The 17,160-nt window shown below is 34.6% G+C and overlaps 2 protein-coding genes across 3 annotated transcripts; one reads left to right on the forward strand and one right to left on the reverse strand.

Annotated features, from left to right (window-relative positions):
* Nucleotides 1-2,593: 2,593 nt before the first annotated feature.
* LOC132045596 (histone deacetylase 19) lies at nt 2,594-10,631 on the reverse strand. Of its 2 annotated transcripts, none has more exons than XM_059436246.1 (8): nt 10,528-10,631; nt 8,390-8,947; nt 7,192-7,632; nt 5,931-6,161; nt 5,706-5,773; nt 5,534-5,591; nt 2,859-2,927; nt 2,594-2,771 (listed from the first exon to the last, which is right to left on the reverse strand). In XM_059436246.1, the coding sequence occupies exons 2-8, from the start codon at nt 8,915-8,917 to the stop codon at nt 2,670-2,672; spliced, it is 1,497 nt and encodes a 498-aa protein (XP_059292229.1). In that variant the 5' UTR covers nt 8,918-8,947; nt 10,528-10,631; the 3' UTR covers nt 2,594-2,669. The 2 variants fall into 2 exon arrangements, with proteins under 2 accessions (XP_059292229.1, XP_059292190.1); XM_059436207.1 differs by having other exon boundaries at nt 10,435-10,547.
* Nucleotides 10,632-13,001: 2,370 nt separating this feature from the next.
* Nucleotides 13,002-15,897, forward strand: LOC132045726 (uncharacterized). The gene is made up of 2 exons (XM_059436330.1): nt 13,002-13,277; nt 15,461-15,897. Exons 1-2 carry the CDS (start codon nt 13,094-13,096, stop codon nt 15,652-15,654), a joined length of 378 nt encoding a protein of 125 aa, XP_059292313.1. The 5' UTR covers nt 13,002-13,093; the 3' UTR covers nt 15,655-15,897.
* Nucleotides 15,898-17,160: the final 1,263 nt, after the last annotated feature.

Here is a 17,160-nt window from a genome sequence, read left to right on the forward strand (position 1 = left end):
ACTTTGCCGATAAATCATATAAAATGTCTTTTTTATTTAGTCTTAACGATTTTCTATGATACTAGTTAATTTAGTAACTTTAGTACAATAAAATGAAAGTTAAGTGGTTCATTTTCTACCACTTCTTGAATACAACCACCATAATCAGACTGTGCTCCATAAATTGCAGGAAAAGAATGTGGTGTGCGAAATAATAAAAAAAAAAAAAAAAGTGGTGAAACAAATAGTTGGGCGGGCGGGCTTAAGATTTTAGCCAGATATTCCAATGGACTACTTTTTCTTCCTTAAGCCCAGAAAGTTTCATTGACAAAGCAGCATGGGCCAGTGGTATAGCTTAGTGGCTAATTTACGCAAATTCTCATTTTTAGGCCATCATTGAAAAATGGGCAAAAAACATGTATATACATTCTAATGATATTTACAAAACATGACGATACTTTTCAGTTTATAAAATATATCAATAGATTTGTTACAAAATTTATACGAATCAGGTAAATTAAAAAAAATCAAATTAAACACATTAAATAAGATAAGGAACGTTCCTTGTTTTATCCACTTTTCTCTCTCCATTCAAAACTAGGAGACATTGTTCCTGATTTTCTCCGACTTTTGCTCCCTTATTTCATCCACTTTTCTCTTCCCATTCAAATTAAGAGATATTGTTCCCTACTTTTCTCCAACTTTTATTCAAAAAGTCAATTATAATAGGTAATTTTTATGCACAAAGTTCATATACCAGAAAACATATATGTATAATTTTTATATGCAATATGTATATCTGTATAAATTTGTTATAATTTTTATATATGAAATATGTATAAATTGTATGTGTATTTTGATTATGATAAAGTACATATAAATTGTATAAAATTTAATCAAAATATGTATAAACTTTGAGAAAATATGTATAATAAATTTGTAATTGATAAAAAACAGATTCCATACACCAGAAAATAAATATGTATAAACTTTTGTATTCAATATGTATAACTGTATAAATTCATTATAATTTTTATGTATAAAAGTTGTGTGTATATTTTAATTATGATAAAGTACATATAAATTCTATAAAATCTGATCAAAGTATGTATAGATTATGAGAAAGTACATATGTATAATAAGTTTTCTGATTGATACAAACCAGATTCCATACATATCAGTTTTCAACATTTTTAAGATTAATTCATATCGAATTTATTCGCATTTCATACACACTGTGCCGCATATATCTAAAAAATGATATATAGCAGATTTCATATGTGTTTCATACATATACTAGTTTTCAACATTTTTGAAAACTACAGTTTATATAATTTATATAGATTTCAAACATCAATGACCCACATATCTCAAAACGATAGAAACCAATTTTTATATACAATTAATACACAAGTCAGTATAAAAAAAATACTTTGTTATATTGGTTTAAAAATTTATATTAGGAGAGAAGATGAATTTTAGGGCTGGAAATGGTATCTATCATAGAGGGAGAGAGAGAAAAATCTTTTTGAAAAGAAGAAGAAGTTGATCGGTAACTATCCTAAAATTAAGCACACATTTAAAATCAGATTCCCTTCCTTTAAAAAAAGCCCAAAATCAATGGTATCCCATAAAACGCAAATCCGGTATACTTTGTAATTTTGTTAGTATATTTTGTAAATAAGAAAAAATATTCTTATGTTTTGTAATATAGAATCTTAAATAGTATTATTAGGTTATTTTCCCTTGAAAAATCTCCTTTCTTAAACATTTGACAACATTAGACTTAGATCTAAATTTGCTCAAATATTGCTCATTCTTACAAACAAAAAATCTCCTTTCTTAAACATTTGACAACATTAGATTTAGATCTAAATTTGCTCAAATATTACTCATTCTTACAAACAAAACATTAGATCGTTATCTCACATTTACAATAACTTAATAATACTAGACACGTGGTCTAACGTTTTCTCATAAAATTTTCAATGAGTGTGGTCTAAAATTTAAAAGGTCCATAAAATATGAAAAATTAAAAAAGATCATTTACCAAATACTTATCCAGAAAGAGACAACCGAAGATTTCACTAGTTTAGCCTGCTAATATGCATTTTTTAGTTTTGCAACGTTGACAAACTATCAAGTAGCATATAGAAAGTAAATCATAATGCATATGACTGTTTAGGCCTACTCATTCATACAATTGTTGTTTTCATTTTTTTTTTCTTTTTCCTGTAAATACGCAGAAGATGACTCTCTAGCAATATGTCTATCTTAGCTCGAAGAAATGAACCAAATTTATAACTAGAGACGATATGTATTCAAATCAGTGGACAGTGGGTATTTGAAAACAAAAATAAAATACTAAAAGAACTTCACAGATCACAAGCAATAAAATTGATCTGATCCAACATATATGATTCACCACAACCTATCTAAACCCCATTTCCAGCAAAATCTTGACATATTGGCATTTTGCATGCTTTTTTCTTCTACTTACATGACAGAATGAAGCGCTATTTTTTTTTTTGTGCGCGCGTGTGGTCGTGGTTTTGGTTGTTGGGGGGGGGGGGGGGGGAGGGTCATGGATCACAATCGTATCTGCAAAATAGTGTGCATGACAAGTAGACTCAAATGTATAACTTAAAGATCATACATTACAATAGAGTTCAAAAGATAGACAAGTTCAATCAAGAATTAATATCAGTTGGCTGATCAAAAGGTTTGTTAGAGCATCCTTGTTCCATTTTTATCTGTCCTCCATCTATCAGTGCAGAACCTGAATTGCCACCCTGGATTAAAACACATTTAATGAGAAAATTGTTAGATCTATCCGACCTTTTTTTACGGTTTATAAATGTGCATATAATGCTCTATACCTTCAAACTTGTTGATTCGGCAAATGCCGACTCTACTTCTCTTAGACGCTCCTCGGTTTTCATGTCTTCCTGATAATTTGAATGAAAACAAACTATTATAGCAGTTCCGTATGGCATCAGTAGAAAATGATTGACAAGGGTGTTAAGCAGGAACGAGAGGAGACATCGCATACAAGAGGGAAGAAAATGTAAATGAAAGAAGAGGAGTTTCAAAAGTAGAGCATCCTCAAGTAACTGGTAATGACTACTACAGAAACAACAACAACAACAACAACATACCCAGAAAAATCCCACAATGCGGGGTCTGGGGAGGGTAAAGTGTATGCAGACCTTACCCCTATCTCGAAAGACAGGGAGGCTGTTTCCGGAAGACCCTCGGCTCAAGAGAAAACATAAGAAAAGGTCAGGTAAGCACAAGCAGTTCAAAGCAAAATGAAAATGAAACTAAAGAAAGCGAACAAGTCATGATAGAGCAGTCTGAGAAAAGGAAGCAGTAGTTACCACAGATAAATAAAATAATTGAAGTACAAGAAACAACACATAGTAGCAAGCATCAAATGACAATAGACTATATATCAAAACTGCGACTACCTACTAGCCTTCTACCCTAATCTGAATCCTCCATAATATACTATCTAAGGTCATGTCCTCGGTAAGTTGAAACTGCGTCATGTCCTGCCTAAGCACCTCTCTCCAATACTTCTTCGGCCTACCTCTACCTCTTCTAAAACCATTCATAGCTAACCTCTCACACCTCCGCACTGAGGCATCTGTGTCTCTCCTCCTCACATGCCTAAACCATCTCGGTCTCACTTCCCGCATCTTGTCCTCCACTGATGTCACTCCCACCTGATCTCAGATATCTTCATTCCTAATCCTATCTCGCCTGGTGTGCCCACACATCCATCGCAACATTCTCATTTCATCCAACCCTGCACCAATACGATGTGAGACATCACGTCAATATCCCCATTTCCTTGTATAATAGACCCAAGATTTTTTAAACTTCCTTTCTTTTGGACGGCCTGGGTACTAAGCTTAACTTCCACGCCAGCCTCATTGGTCACGTCACTGAACTTACACTCCATGTACTTTGTCTTGATCCTACTCAACTTGAACCCTTTAGACTCCAGAGTTTGTCTCCAAACCTCCAGCTTAGCGTTCACTCCGTTGCGTGTCTCGTCAATCAAGACTATATCATCCGCAAATAACATACACCATGGCACCTCACCTTGGATTTGCCGCGTCAAACAATCCATCACTAAGGCAAATAAAAATGAGCTAAGAGCTGATCCCTGGTGCAAACCCATCTCCACTGGGAAGTGCTCCGAGTCACCTCCCGCTGTCCTTACCCTAGTCTTGGCTCCCTCATACATGTCCTTAATCGCCCTAATGTACGCTACTAATGACTATTACAAAAAACGGAAGCCAAATAGAAAGCTGCTAATTTCTCCTACATAATGGTAGGAGAAATATGAAAAAAATCGCAAAACTACCAACTTGGTCTTGGTCACTACCCAGACATAGAAGATTAATGAAAACTAAAAACATCAAATTAAACAAGATCTTGGACTATTTTTATGAAGGGGTTGATTGTAAAGCTTTAAGCTTCCAATTGTTGAACTACTCTCTAACCAACTAACAGTGATTAGAATTGTTATCAATTTACCATAACCTTTCTTCACCAAAAACAACTATTACTACTACTACTACTGTTACTCCTCAATCCCAAACAAGTTGGGGTTAGCTATATGAATTCTCACTAACGATGTTCCCATTTAAATTATTCTCAGGCAGCACTTTTACAAACAAACAAAAAAATACTAGAAACTCACTATACTTCCCACCAGCATAAGAATCTCTAATAGCGCTAAAGATTCCTAGAAAGCATAGATCCTAAAGTAAATGTATTAACAAACTAAATTGAATTCCCAACTTTCTTTTTAGGTGGTAACATATATGTATTTTTAAATAAAGTCAGTACATAGGTTTTACTAAAACCATATTTACAAGTGAATTCCCAACTAGTATCTTCACCAGTAACATCAAATCTAATCAATACAAAATAAGGAAAGAAGGAAAAGAAAATAGCACCACGAAAACTGTTTTTAAGTCGAAACTAACACTCTGTAACAGCTAAAGGGGCATGTTCTCAATATTAACTTATGGAACAGCAGATCAACTCATTTGAAGTTTCCATCACTAGAAGTATTTGATCATATCCTTCATTTGGACAGATAGAACATCAGGGAAATAAAAATATAAAGTTGAATGCAAAACAGCACTTCCCCATGTTTAAAGCCCGCGAAAAGAAGTCATTGGACTTATCTTGTAAAGCATAAGAAAACACTACATGTAATCCTCAACCACGGATGCAGTTACCCCCTATACTGATCTAACCAAAATGATATTAACAGAAGGGAGAAGTGCAAACTCAAAATGGACAGAATGCCAACCACAAGCAACAGTTTTCCTATTACAGTATACGAAGCGGGAAACCATCAACATTAAGCAGATAATTTGTAGCACATTGGAAATGAACCGAGGAAAAAATGAAGTAAATTAATGCCTGCACAGACACGGCAGACACCAAATTGAATCATTGCCATACATCACAAAAGAAGATGATCACATCTAAACCTTGTTTCAGATACAAAATAAAGGCCGATACATACCGTTCCTTTTCCTTCAGGTTCAACATGTTCCCTCCTCACTCTGCTAGGAATGGGCTTACTGTATGAAAGTAACATGGCACGAATCACCCTTTCATTATAAACAAGATAACGGGGTGCAGGTTGAAGAACAAATATATCTGTCAAGATAAATAAAATAGAAAAAATAAAGTACCGTTCTTCATCATTTGTGTCAGAATCAGCATCCCATCTTGAATCTGCATCCTCTTGATCTTCATCAGCCTGAATGTTGCAAAAATACATTAAGTGGCAAATATGGAAACAAATAGCAGCTCAGATTCAATGATTTTGTCTCAAATTATAACCCAATCTTAGCTACTAAAACCTAGTAGAAACTGGTAATTCTTCTAAGAGCGATGTTAGGGAAATGAAAGCAAACCTCGGGCAATTCAGTATCTGGTGGTCGCTCCTGGAACTGTACACTTGGGGCATGCTGAAGCTTTGAAAGATTTTCAAGCAGCTTTGATCTTATATCTTCTAAAATCTGACGAGAATTTTTGTTCTCCATGTTACTTGGAGCAACATGCAAGGTATAATCTGGACCAAAGTATTCATAATATTCATGTTGCGGCATCTTATCTTCAAGCTCTATTCCTAATGCAACTCCTGTCTGCTCAAACACAGAAGAACAATTCATAAGTATAAGAAAACCACAACAGGCATTACAATGTACAGTCAAAGGCTCAGTTTCTTTATAAGGAAAAGGCCCAATAGGTTCACGGAGTATCATAGAATACAATATCCTCCTCCACAACATGGTCAAACTCCTCAAAAAGACGTCTATTTTCCTAAAGAACACACACCTACCATTTCCACAGTAGTATTCTTTTTAACTCTCTCTCCCTTCTTGTGTGCTCAATTTTTGGGTGGCAGGAAGTAGAGTTAAATGTGATTCGGATGCCCAGTTGGCACATGTTAAAATACAAACTCCTCAAAAGAGGTCAATTTCCTAAAGCGCAAACATCTACCATTTCCACAGTAGTCTCCTTTTTAACTTTCTACAGTAGAAAATTAAAAGTAATAATTTGTGCCCCACATGCTACCCACTTCTACTACCAAACAACATGCATTTTCAACTCAACAACAATAATAGACATTTGATTAGAAATAGAAGGAGCGTATCCATTTATACTCATGCAGATATAAATCAAACTACAAGAGGCAAACATGTTGGACACAAGTTAGTTGACATACATTTACTGAACTCGCATACTCTGGCATGTTTGGGGCTTAAAATGCGAACAAAAATACAACGTGTGGCTTAAGTTTGATTTTCTTTAGAACCAAAAACCGGCACCGAACCATGAACAGCCCTATTCATGGGTTATAAAAGGATCTCAACATTTTAATTTTTAAATCATCTTCAAAACTTGGCAAGTTAATTTGAGATTCTAATCATTATCCTCCACCTGATGGTCTTTCTTTCCGTTCTACTCTCTGGGAGGGGGATGTATGTTGCCAAACTACTACAGTCAAAACATCTTTCTTTTTTTCTTTCCTTTTTCCCCTCTTAGGTAGGCTACTTCATTCAATAACATATTCATAATCAAAAAGATACTGGAAAGAAGAAAACTCAGCCTAAATACAATCATCACTCATTAGATGTATGCGCAAATTGATAATGTAAACGACTTGCTTACTTCGTAACACCAGCAACGAGCAACATTACGTATTGTGTAGCCACCTCCACCAAGCAACAATAGAGGCACATTGAAAGACCTCATGTATTTGACACATTCTGCATGACCTTTAATAGAGAGATTAAAGCAGCCTAGCCTGTCCCCAGACAAGGAATCAGCACCACATTGCAAGACCACAGCTCCAGGCTTAAAAACTTCCATAACTTTGCCCATTATTGGCTTAAAGAGGGACTGATAACTGTCATCATCGATTCCATCATCTAGTGGAACATTAAGAGAGTAGTATTTTCCACTTCCAAATCCAATATCACGTACATCCCCTGTACCAGGAAAGTAATCTCCAAATTTATGAAAGGAAACTGTCATGACCCTATCTGTAGTATAAAAAGCCTCTTCCACGCCATCACCATGATGGATATCAATATCCACATACAACACTCTCTGCAACAAAAAATATTAAATAAGGCAAATTAGCAATCAAGAAATCAATGAATAGTTCAACAAAAGAGAGTGGTGATGAAATGAGCAAAGAAGAACTCAATGAATAGTTCAACGAACGAGAGAAGCTTTGGTGATTAAATGACAAAATATGATGCATCCAGCAACCTAATGCTCTGTGTGCTGCCATCAGCTACGTAGAACCAGGAAAAGCTAAAATGAGGGTATACTTGGTGCTTAGTCTCATCATGCATTTACTGTCATTAATATTCCAACAATTATGAGGATAAGGTGTAAACGTTTAAATTCTCTTTTGGGATCATCTCTCGGTGAATTGGACGATCAAATTGAAATATAATGTTATCTCCTTGCATGCAGTTATAAAATGGATACAACCAGCATATTTATACATAGGCTGCTTTTCAAGCAAGGAGATTAAAGGATGGCTTCATGAATCCCTCCATTTCATAAATTCCTTCTTCATAACCATGGAAGGATACCTAATCAATGAGACTTTTTATTTTATTTAAAGCGATTTCCTGAAGACTACATGATAAAAGAGCCTGATCATGGCATGGTTGGATGGCTGATCATCACAATATCACAACATAGCTCGTTGACAAGATGTCAATGTGTGAAAAGTAAATGAATAGCAAGAAAATGTGAAAAATGCGTGGTGACCGATTCTGTCTAAAATTTTTGAATCACTCAATCAACCTCCATTGGTGAATGTGAGTAAGGACAGAAATAAGAAGCCAACCTCATGGACTTTGAGTAGCTCCAAAATGGCAAGCACAATATCATTCACATAGCAGAAACCAGATGCTTCACATTTCTTGGCATGATGTAATCCACCAGCCCAATTTACGGCAATATCACAGTGTCCATGGTTTAACTTAACGGCCCCACCAACAGAACCTCCAGCATAGGTTTGACAAAAGGAATAAAGACCATCAAAAACTGGACAGTCCTCCCCGACATTGAACCTCTTCAGCTGCCTCAGCTGATCTTGCTGTGTTTCTGGGGTTATGCTTCTCAAGAAAGAAACATAATCATCAGCATGAAACCTGCAGAGATCCTTATCTCTAGCAGGATTTGGCTTCAGAACATGCATGTGTTGTAATAATCCATAGTGGGCAAGAAGAGCATGTGTCATTCTGATTCTATGCGGCTTCATTGGGTGCCCTTGTCCATAATAGTAATTGCCAACTTCAGGATCATAGAAATAACTTACTTTTCTCTTCTTTCCATCTGCGCCAGATGCTAAGGAGTTTCCTCCAGCATCCATTGTCCAAGCTATAAACCAGTAAGGCTAAACCTATAATAGATCAAAAGCAAAGACAGGAAGACAATTCAGCAGCAGAAAGTAAATCTCAACACGGATTGACAACCAGGCAAAGGAGGTTGACGTAAATCCCCAGATTTTGATCTTTTCACTTAGAATAGCGAATATACATTCTCAAAATAACCCAATAAATAAGGCATAATTTCATATCAACACCCAAATAGAAACAGAAGATACCACCATAGGCAAATACTAAGAAGGGTTAGAGCCACTATGACTTGCCAAATTAGGTTTACTTTGGAAAAATTAGCCCCCAAAAAAAAAAAAAACAACAAGAATAGCCACTTCGCCTCAATCCCAAACTAGTCACAGAATTGGCCAAAAACCAGCTTCAAAAATGGAGAAAATTAAAGAGACAGTCTAAGAGTCAATATAAGACAACGAAAACAACAATCGGGAAGAACTATGATAATATTTTGTCAACTTCAAAAACCAAGATGATTTCTTCATGTGGCCACACAAACATCTTATCTTTTCTTCACCTCCAAAAAGTGCAACGTCCTGCCTGTAGAAACTAAAGCTTGAATTCAAAGTATTTTTCTTCTATACTAACAATAATAATAATACTTTTCCATAAATGAGGAAAAAGAAGGATCCACCATAGCAACTAAATCAATGTTGGATACACCATAAGCAAGAACCTAATCAATTGTGTTCAAACAAAAAAGTCACAACTGAAGATAGAAAATGTAGAAATAAGCTTCTCAACAGTAGATGTGAGAAAATCAATCCAGAATCCAAAACCTAGAAAACAACTTCATCAATCATGCATGAGGTTAGCAAAAAATAGTAGCTCCCTATATAATATGCAAACATGAACCCCTCTCCCCCAATCCACCAAAGTAAAAAGTTAATAATTTTTTTTAGCACCTTAGTACTAAAGTTGAAAACTTTTGATCGAAACACACAAGCAGCAAGATTCAACAAACCCCATCAGACAAATGAACGGTGTTTTAAGTATACCTAATTTTCCAACCCAAATTTTAAAAAAAGACTCATACTTTCACTCAGCAAAAACACAAGTAAAAACAACAACTTTACCATTCTTTTCTTTTCTTTTCCCCTTTTTATTACTCAGTTGTTAATTTCAAACTGCATAGAAGAATTTAGTAGCTCCTTCTACAATATGCAACATGAACACCCACCCCCCCACATCTTCCAAAATTAAAACTTTTTACTATCTTAGGAGTACTTAAAGTTGAAAACTTTTGATAGAAACATACAAGCAGCGAGATTCAACAAACCCCATCACACAAATTAACAGTGTTTTAAGTATACCTAATTTTCCAACCCAAAAGACTCATAATTTCCACTTATTTCTATTTAAAACTCTTCAACTAAACTACCCATATAAGCAAAATGCAAGAACCAATTAACCAATCATAGACAAAAGGGTACTCAGCTAAGCTATTTCTCAAGAATCTGTACAAGAAAAATACAAGTAAAAACAACTACTTTACCATTCTTTTCTCTTTTTTTTTTCCCTTTTTCTTACTGCATAAAAGAATTTAGGGTGAAGCAAAAAAAGGGTGTAGAGAAAAAGAAGAACAAACCTGGTAGTGAAAAAGAACAAGGTGCGGCCAGTCTAGAGATCGCTAAGGTTGTTTTTTTAGAGTAGAGAAGAAAGTACCAGATGTAAATATTTTTGTCTTGGAAAAAAATGATAAAAAGGGGCTTAGTGATGCAATAAAGTGATAGTACTACTGGTAGTACTAATATTTCGTGCCTAAAAATTAAATTAAGGGGAAATTAGTTTATATTTTAGGAATATCCATCAATTAATGATGTCTCAATTCTAAATAAAAATTGGAGTTAGTTATATGAATTTTCGGGAGCTATTCCTATCTTTTCTTCAAACCAAAGTTATTCTCACATCTACTTATCTTTCAAATAAGTTTGTTGTGATTAGATCTTATATAAATTCCACACGTTTATTTACTAGTGGAAGATTTTTTAACCACGTTTATTTACTAGTGGAAGATTTTTTAACTCAGATTAATAGTAGTAATACTTTCGGTAACAATATCATAAAACATAACAATAACTACTCTTTAAACCAAATTACTTGATATGTCTATATGAATTTTGCGTTGTGTTATATCCTTACCTGATTTTTGTCATTAATTTTGATAGATTACACTAATTCCTTTTAAACTATTTTCTTGTGCATTAACAAAATTACTAAAATATTTTTTTTTACAAAAAGAAAATAAATATATGTCAAAACTTAGCTTTACATGTTTCATTCTTACATTTTGTGCCGCCTCCCTCTCCCATTCCTCTTAACCCATCTAATTGAGAAAGCAAAATAAAATAAGCGTTGGTTCTTATACTATACGTTACCTGCAAATATTTTTCGTTCATATTTGAATTTTCACATAACGAACTAAATGAATTTGGCTAGAAAAAATCAACTAAGATACACTTTATGTTAATTCATTACTCACATGATATATTTAAATCGTTCTTTTCAACGAGCATGACGAGTAACAGACTTCGATACATGTTGAGAATCAATTGAACATACATGTGTCTGGCTTGGATCCTATAGATACACGTGAAAAAAATAAAATAAAATAAAATAAAATTGATAGATATATAAACAGTTGAACTTGCAACTCTAAAGATTAGAATCGTCAATCAACATGACATGAAGTTCAACAAAGTTATGAGATGAACTATTAACATTACATTAGTTTTATCAAAAATATATTAGAAGTTTAAAGAATTGAAGAACACCTGCTAACTACTGTATAGTTGAAGGTAAATCAAAATAGAAAGATACCCAGGAAATAGTAGGAAAAGGACATCATAAAGTATACTATTGAGCTTTTAGTTCCGCTTAATAAAATCTTTCTAAAATAACCTTTGTTGTCCATCAGACAAATAAGTTAGTTTTACCTATGAGACAATAAATGGACGTTTCAAGAAGTTACAATAAGTGGAGATAGTGTAATGTGTTGCCTATAAGACATGCATTTCAGTTATATTGACATGTGAACAATTGAATACTACATACAATTTTTATGAATGAGGCACAGAACTTGCGGGCAACTGAGTAGGTTCATTGTATTAAATTGTCCCAAAATCCTTCTTCACAGACAAAATTAAATTATATACTTACAATTTATACCTAATGAGCAATAAAAGCCATTTTTTAAGATCTCACTAAGCAGGGCCACAAGTTCAAAACCACCATGATCATTCTTGCAATTTACCCTTAGATATCCACCATTGTTTTGTGGATACGAAGAAGAGGCCCAATGCTTCAAGCAATTTAGCCCAAAAGTTATCCAAATCCAATTTCGCCCTTTTTTTGGGGTGGTCTTTAAATTTTGCCCCTCAAATTGCGGGTCTTTAAATTTTGCCCTCACCTAAAACCTATATGTTTCAGATTCGAACCCCCGTGCAGTCAAAAATTTAAAAAAGATTCACAAGGCAGAGTTTGAATTTCGCTCTGCCCCCTCTGGCAAACTTTTAGTTATGCTTAACCAAAAGTCTATCGGAGGGGATAGACTTTACCTTGAGGCATATATATTTAATTTTTATTTTTCAAGACAAACTTTTAGTTATGCCTTAAGGAAAAGTTCCGTCTTATGGGCATACTTTTAGTTATGCCTTAACTAAAACTGTGTCCCATAAGACATAAATAAACTATGCCTTAAGGAAAAGTTCTGCCTTATGGGGCAAAATTTTAGTTATGCCGAATCCGGCATAACTTTAGTTTTTCCTTAAGGAGTGTATGTTGGATCCGGCATACACGTCCTCAGCCTTGCCTTGTGATTTTTTTTTTTATTTCATGTCTAAGTGGGGGTTCGAACTTAGAATCTCAAGTATTCGTCTACCTTTTCAAGTGAAGGGCAAAACTTATAGATCACAAATATAAAGGATAAAATTCAAAGACCACAAATACGAGGTACGTAATTTAAAGACCACCCCAAAAGAAGGACAATCCGCGCAAAAAACATGAATCCAATGCTAGTCATTACAAGGCCCAAAATCCGACATATAACTAAACTCAAAATATTCCAACAGACTCTTGTTCTCCAACTTAATTCTCCACAAGAACAAATTCAAAATTCAAAAATCTCAGAGAAAAAAAAAAAAAAAAAAAAAACAATGGCGTCGAAATCAGACATGAAAGGTTTCTATAAGCAAAAAAAGAATAGTGGTGGCATCACTAAAAAATCAAAATCAACAACATCTACCAAGAAATCAACGGCACCAAAAAATGCTGCAGCAATTGGCTCTAATGTTACTCAACCTTCAGCACTCATCTCTCATGGCTCTCTTGATTTGCAAGGTCACTCTTTTTTCCCATCTAAAACATCAATTGCTTTCAACCCTTTTTGGTTTTAATTTATGTTGTGTATTGGGTACTTTTTAATTTTGGAATTAGGGTTTGTTAAATTGGGAAATATACAGCCCAACATAAAACGTTATGCCAAGTAGACATATTTTCAGTTTATACAATATGTACAAAATTATACTGTGGGAAAAGCACTATACAATAAAAATGTGTTTATACACAAATATGGGCTAAACCAGGTAGCAAACTCAAAGTATGGGCTACGTGGCTTAAATATTTTCTTCCAGTAGACATAGAGCGCAGTTTTCCATGTTTAAATTTCGTTACTCCCTCTGTCCCAATTTACGTGGCATAATCAAATTTCTTAATCTTGACTGTGAATTCGGACAAAAATTTATATGTTTAAAAGCTACAGAAGAAGTGCGAGTATAAGTTACTATAGTTAACCATTCCAAATATTTAGAAGGCATATGAAAAAGTCGTGGTCAAATAAAAACTCGTTTGACTACCGAAATAAAAAATGTGCCGCATAAATTGGGACTTATTCGTTTTCTTTTTTTTGAGGTAAATTAGGAGCTCTCTTTTTTGTACACATTCTCGTGCTTTGAATTTTGTTGACCCTTTATTGAACTCTTGCTTTTGGTTGATTACAAATTAGGGGTTCCTACAAATAGATATTCTCTAAACCTTAATCGCATACCAAACCCACCAACAAATGCATTATAAAAATTTAAATACTCCTTCAATGGATGACGGGACTAAATTATTACGAGGCGACTAAGATGAAGACGAACTGCGAAATACACATATACTTGCTGTTTTGCTCTATTGAAAAAGGGACACACTTCCAACTTTTTCCTTGAGATATGATTGAGGAGGAACTTTTGACTTATTAAGATAAGGAAATAGGGAAAACATTCTTCACATTGATATAATTTTGGAAGAAAAAGGGAAACGAAGAAAACATTATTTGAGTTCTGTAAATTTGCACTCATTAGAATTGGCGAATCTCTTTAAGCGAAGGTTCAAGCAAGATAGCGAATAGCCTCACCTACTCCCATGTTGTTTGCGGGTACAGCTCTTCTAGTATCAATATTGATCGACTAGGGATTAGAAGTACTCAACAGCGTTTTGTATAGTAGTCATTCAGCAAGTAAGGTGGAATAGTCGAGGTGTGCTCAAGTTGGACCAGACACTACCGTTTTCAAAAAGAAAAAGGTAGCTTTTTATATAGTAGTCACACTTGATAATAAAGGGAGTATACAGGAGATTTACTCCAAGGTAATAAGCTAACATTCCCAAGATCTAGTTATTGTGAGATAAAATGATTACCAATATTTGTTTCTTCCCTTTTTAGCCAATCATCTCATCTCCTAATTTATTTCTTCAATTTGTTTGAATATCTTCTTTAAGATACTTTGTTCCTCTTAAATAATAAGCCATGTTCCTGATGAATAATTGTAAAATGTTTGAAGAGTGTGCAAACACAATTTTTTTAATTAGAAAAACATGTCTATATTCTTGTGGATTCAAAGACGTTAAAGTCGTCCAATAACTGGCATCTCTGATCCTGCCTCAGTCCTTTGCCTATGGCCTTGCCATACTAACATTAGAAGTTCATATCTTTAATTAATCAGCGAGATCATATTGAATTCTGTGATTCAAGAGAACTAATTCGTCAATATTTTTTGGGCAAAATGTTATCCTATGAAACAATGTGCTATTCCTTTTCGGGGTGGGAAGGGGATTGGAGAGGTCAAATTGTTATTTTCTCATCTTTTTAATCATTAATCATTACTACAGATGTATTAAAAACATGGCGGCTGAAATTGGCTTGTAACTGTGTCTATATGGTCTAGCAAGAAAAGAACTTGCCTGTACTTACAAATAAAATTATAGTGAAGCTAGGGGAATGACCACTGAGATTTATTTCTGTTTCATTGGTGACCATTTGGATTTAATAGCTTCGGAAGCAAAACTAAGAAATGTACAATTTACAGACACTACGTGCAATCTTTATGTTCTTTCAATATTGAGCTCACAAAAAATAGTGTGGAATATTTAAGTTCTGAAAGTTATTGCTCTCTCTCTCTCTCTCTCTCTCTCTCTTTTCTCTAATATATTATGTGATCTGAAAGAGGTTGCTTTTGTTCACTTTGCTATTGTCAAATCTGCAGATAATTATGATCAGAATGAGGAAGTGTTGAGGCAATTCGACATGAATATGGTTTATGGGCCATGCCTTGGAATGGGCAGACTGGACAGGTGGGAGCGTGCTAAGAAACTTGGTTTGAACCCTCCAACGGATGTGGAGCGGCTATTAAGGTCTAGCAAGGTTCGCAATGAGTCCCTGTGGGAGGGTCGCGTTTAGCCACCTTCTGTATTGCTCCGGTCTTTTGGTTTACGTCTAGCTGCAAGGCCTTTCTGTTTTGGTTTTGGTTTTGGTTTCTTTTGGAGGTGTGGGAAGGTATCATCTGTACAAAAAGATGTACAGCAGCTAGCTGTACTATAAGTATCTTTAGATATGCACTTCTTGACTGTAACTTAAATGTGATTCGCCTTGAAGTTTTCTGCTTCTCGTGTGTGATTACTTTGCTGCTGAAAGTTTGGCGTATATCTTTCATATTTTTCATAAAATCCATTGACATAAAAGTCTCACACACGACTGATCACTAATCTTTGGATTAAACGTGAAACTTCAGTTGCTTCCTTCTTCAAATGGAGTAGAAGTTAATCAAAAATTTTGAAAAATATTTATAAGAGATGAGTTTCTAAAGAATTCAAAGTTTAGTTACTCTAAGAGTGCTTAGATATAAGTCACTTTTTGGGTAATGACACACCGAAAAGTACTGTTAAAGGAGTAGGGAGTATATTGTAAGAGAAGAAAAGAAGTTTCATGTAAAATTCATAATAGCAATGAGATATTTGAGTCATCAACTTAGTTCTTCAGAATTGTAAGATAAAATAAGTTATGGAATGAGACACCAAATTTATTATATTCATAGAATTGGTATCTAGATTTCAATGGTTGAGTGCGCATGATCACTCTTTGAAACTTTATTCCTTTATATAAAGAATCCTCTTGGTTGGTCGAAGCTAGTAGATGGCTAGACGACGGGGAAAGCCACTGGCTCATAGAAAGATTCTTGATGGTTCACACGTGTGAACTCATCATTCATCTCATTAGAAACATAACAGATTTGACACCCAGACAATCATTTATCTCATCAAAGACATAACGAATTTGATAGACACCCAGACTCGTATGAGATAGTGATCAAAATTTTGTGATCTTAGGAAACAAGGATTACTAAAACAAGTATATCCGCTGGTTTATGAAAATGCTTGATATGGAAATATAAATATTTTTTGAACAGCTTTACATTTCTTGTTCAATCCATGGCATAAAAGATCTCCTTAGATAGTTAATGAAAAAGTTGAAATACCCTCACTTCGTAAATGATATTGCTGAAATCCTCCTTTGTTTCACTGTTTCGTGAATGTTTTTGCTCTAGTACTTTCTAAACTTGGTTGCCTTGTCCATGTTAATTAGTTGAGATAATTTATTGTCAAAACACCAGTTATTTTTTGAAAAATGGAGCATCACACTAATAACCTTTGATGCTTTGCTACTAGTGGAATGAACAAGTATCCCACATCCTCTTTTAATATTAATCTTTGATTAGTTATATTAATTATGAGATCTACACTGCATGCCGAGCTCAATAGCTTGTAACCCAAACGGGGGCATCAAGTTGGTAGAATGTTGGGCCCTGCCAGATGGTAGGGCTTGATGGGCACTCTGGCCTGCCCTGTCCAAGCACAGAGTTGGATCATGCGGCCCAAACGTAAGAATGGGCTGCCTGGTTCCTAAAGT

This window comes from Lycium ferocissimum, chromosome 1 (genome assembly GCF_029784015.1).
Source record: "Lycium ferocissimum isolate CSIRO_LF1 chromosome 1, AGI_CSIRO_Lferr_CH_V1, whole genome shotgun sequence".
In the NCBI taxonomy this organism is placed as follows: domain Eukaryota; kingdom Viridiplantae; phylum Streptophyta; class Magnoliopsida; order Solanales; family Solanaceae; genus Lycium; species Lycium ferocissimum.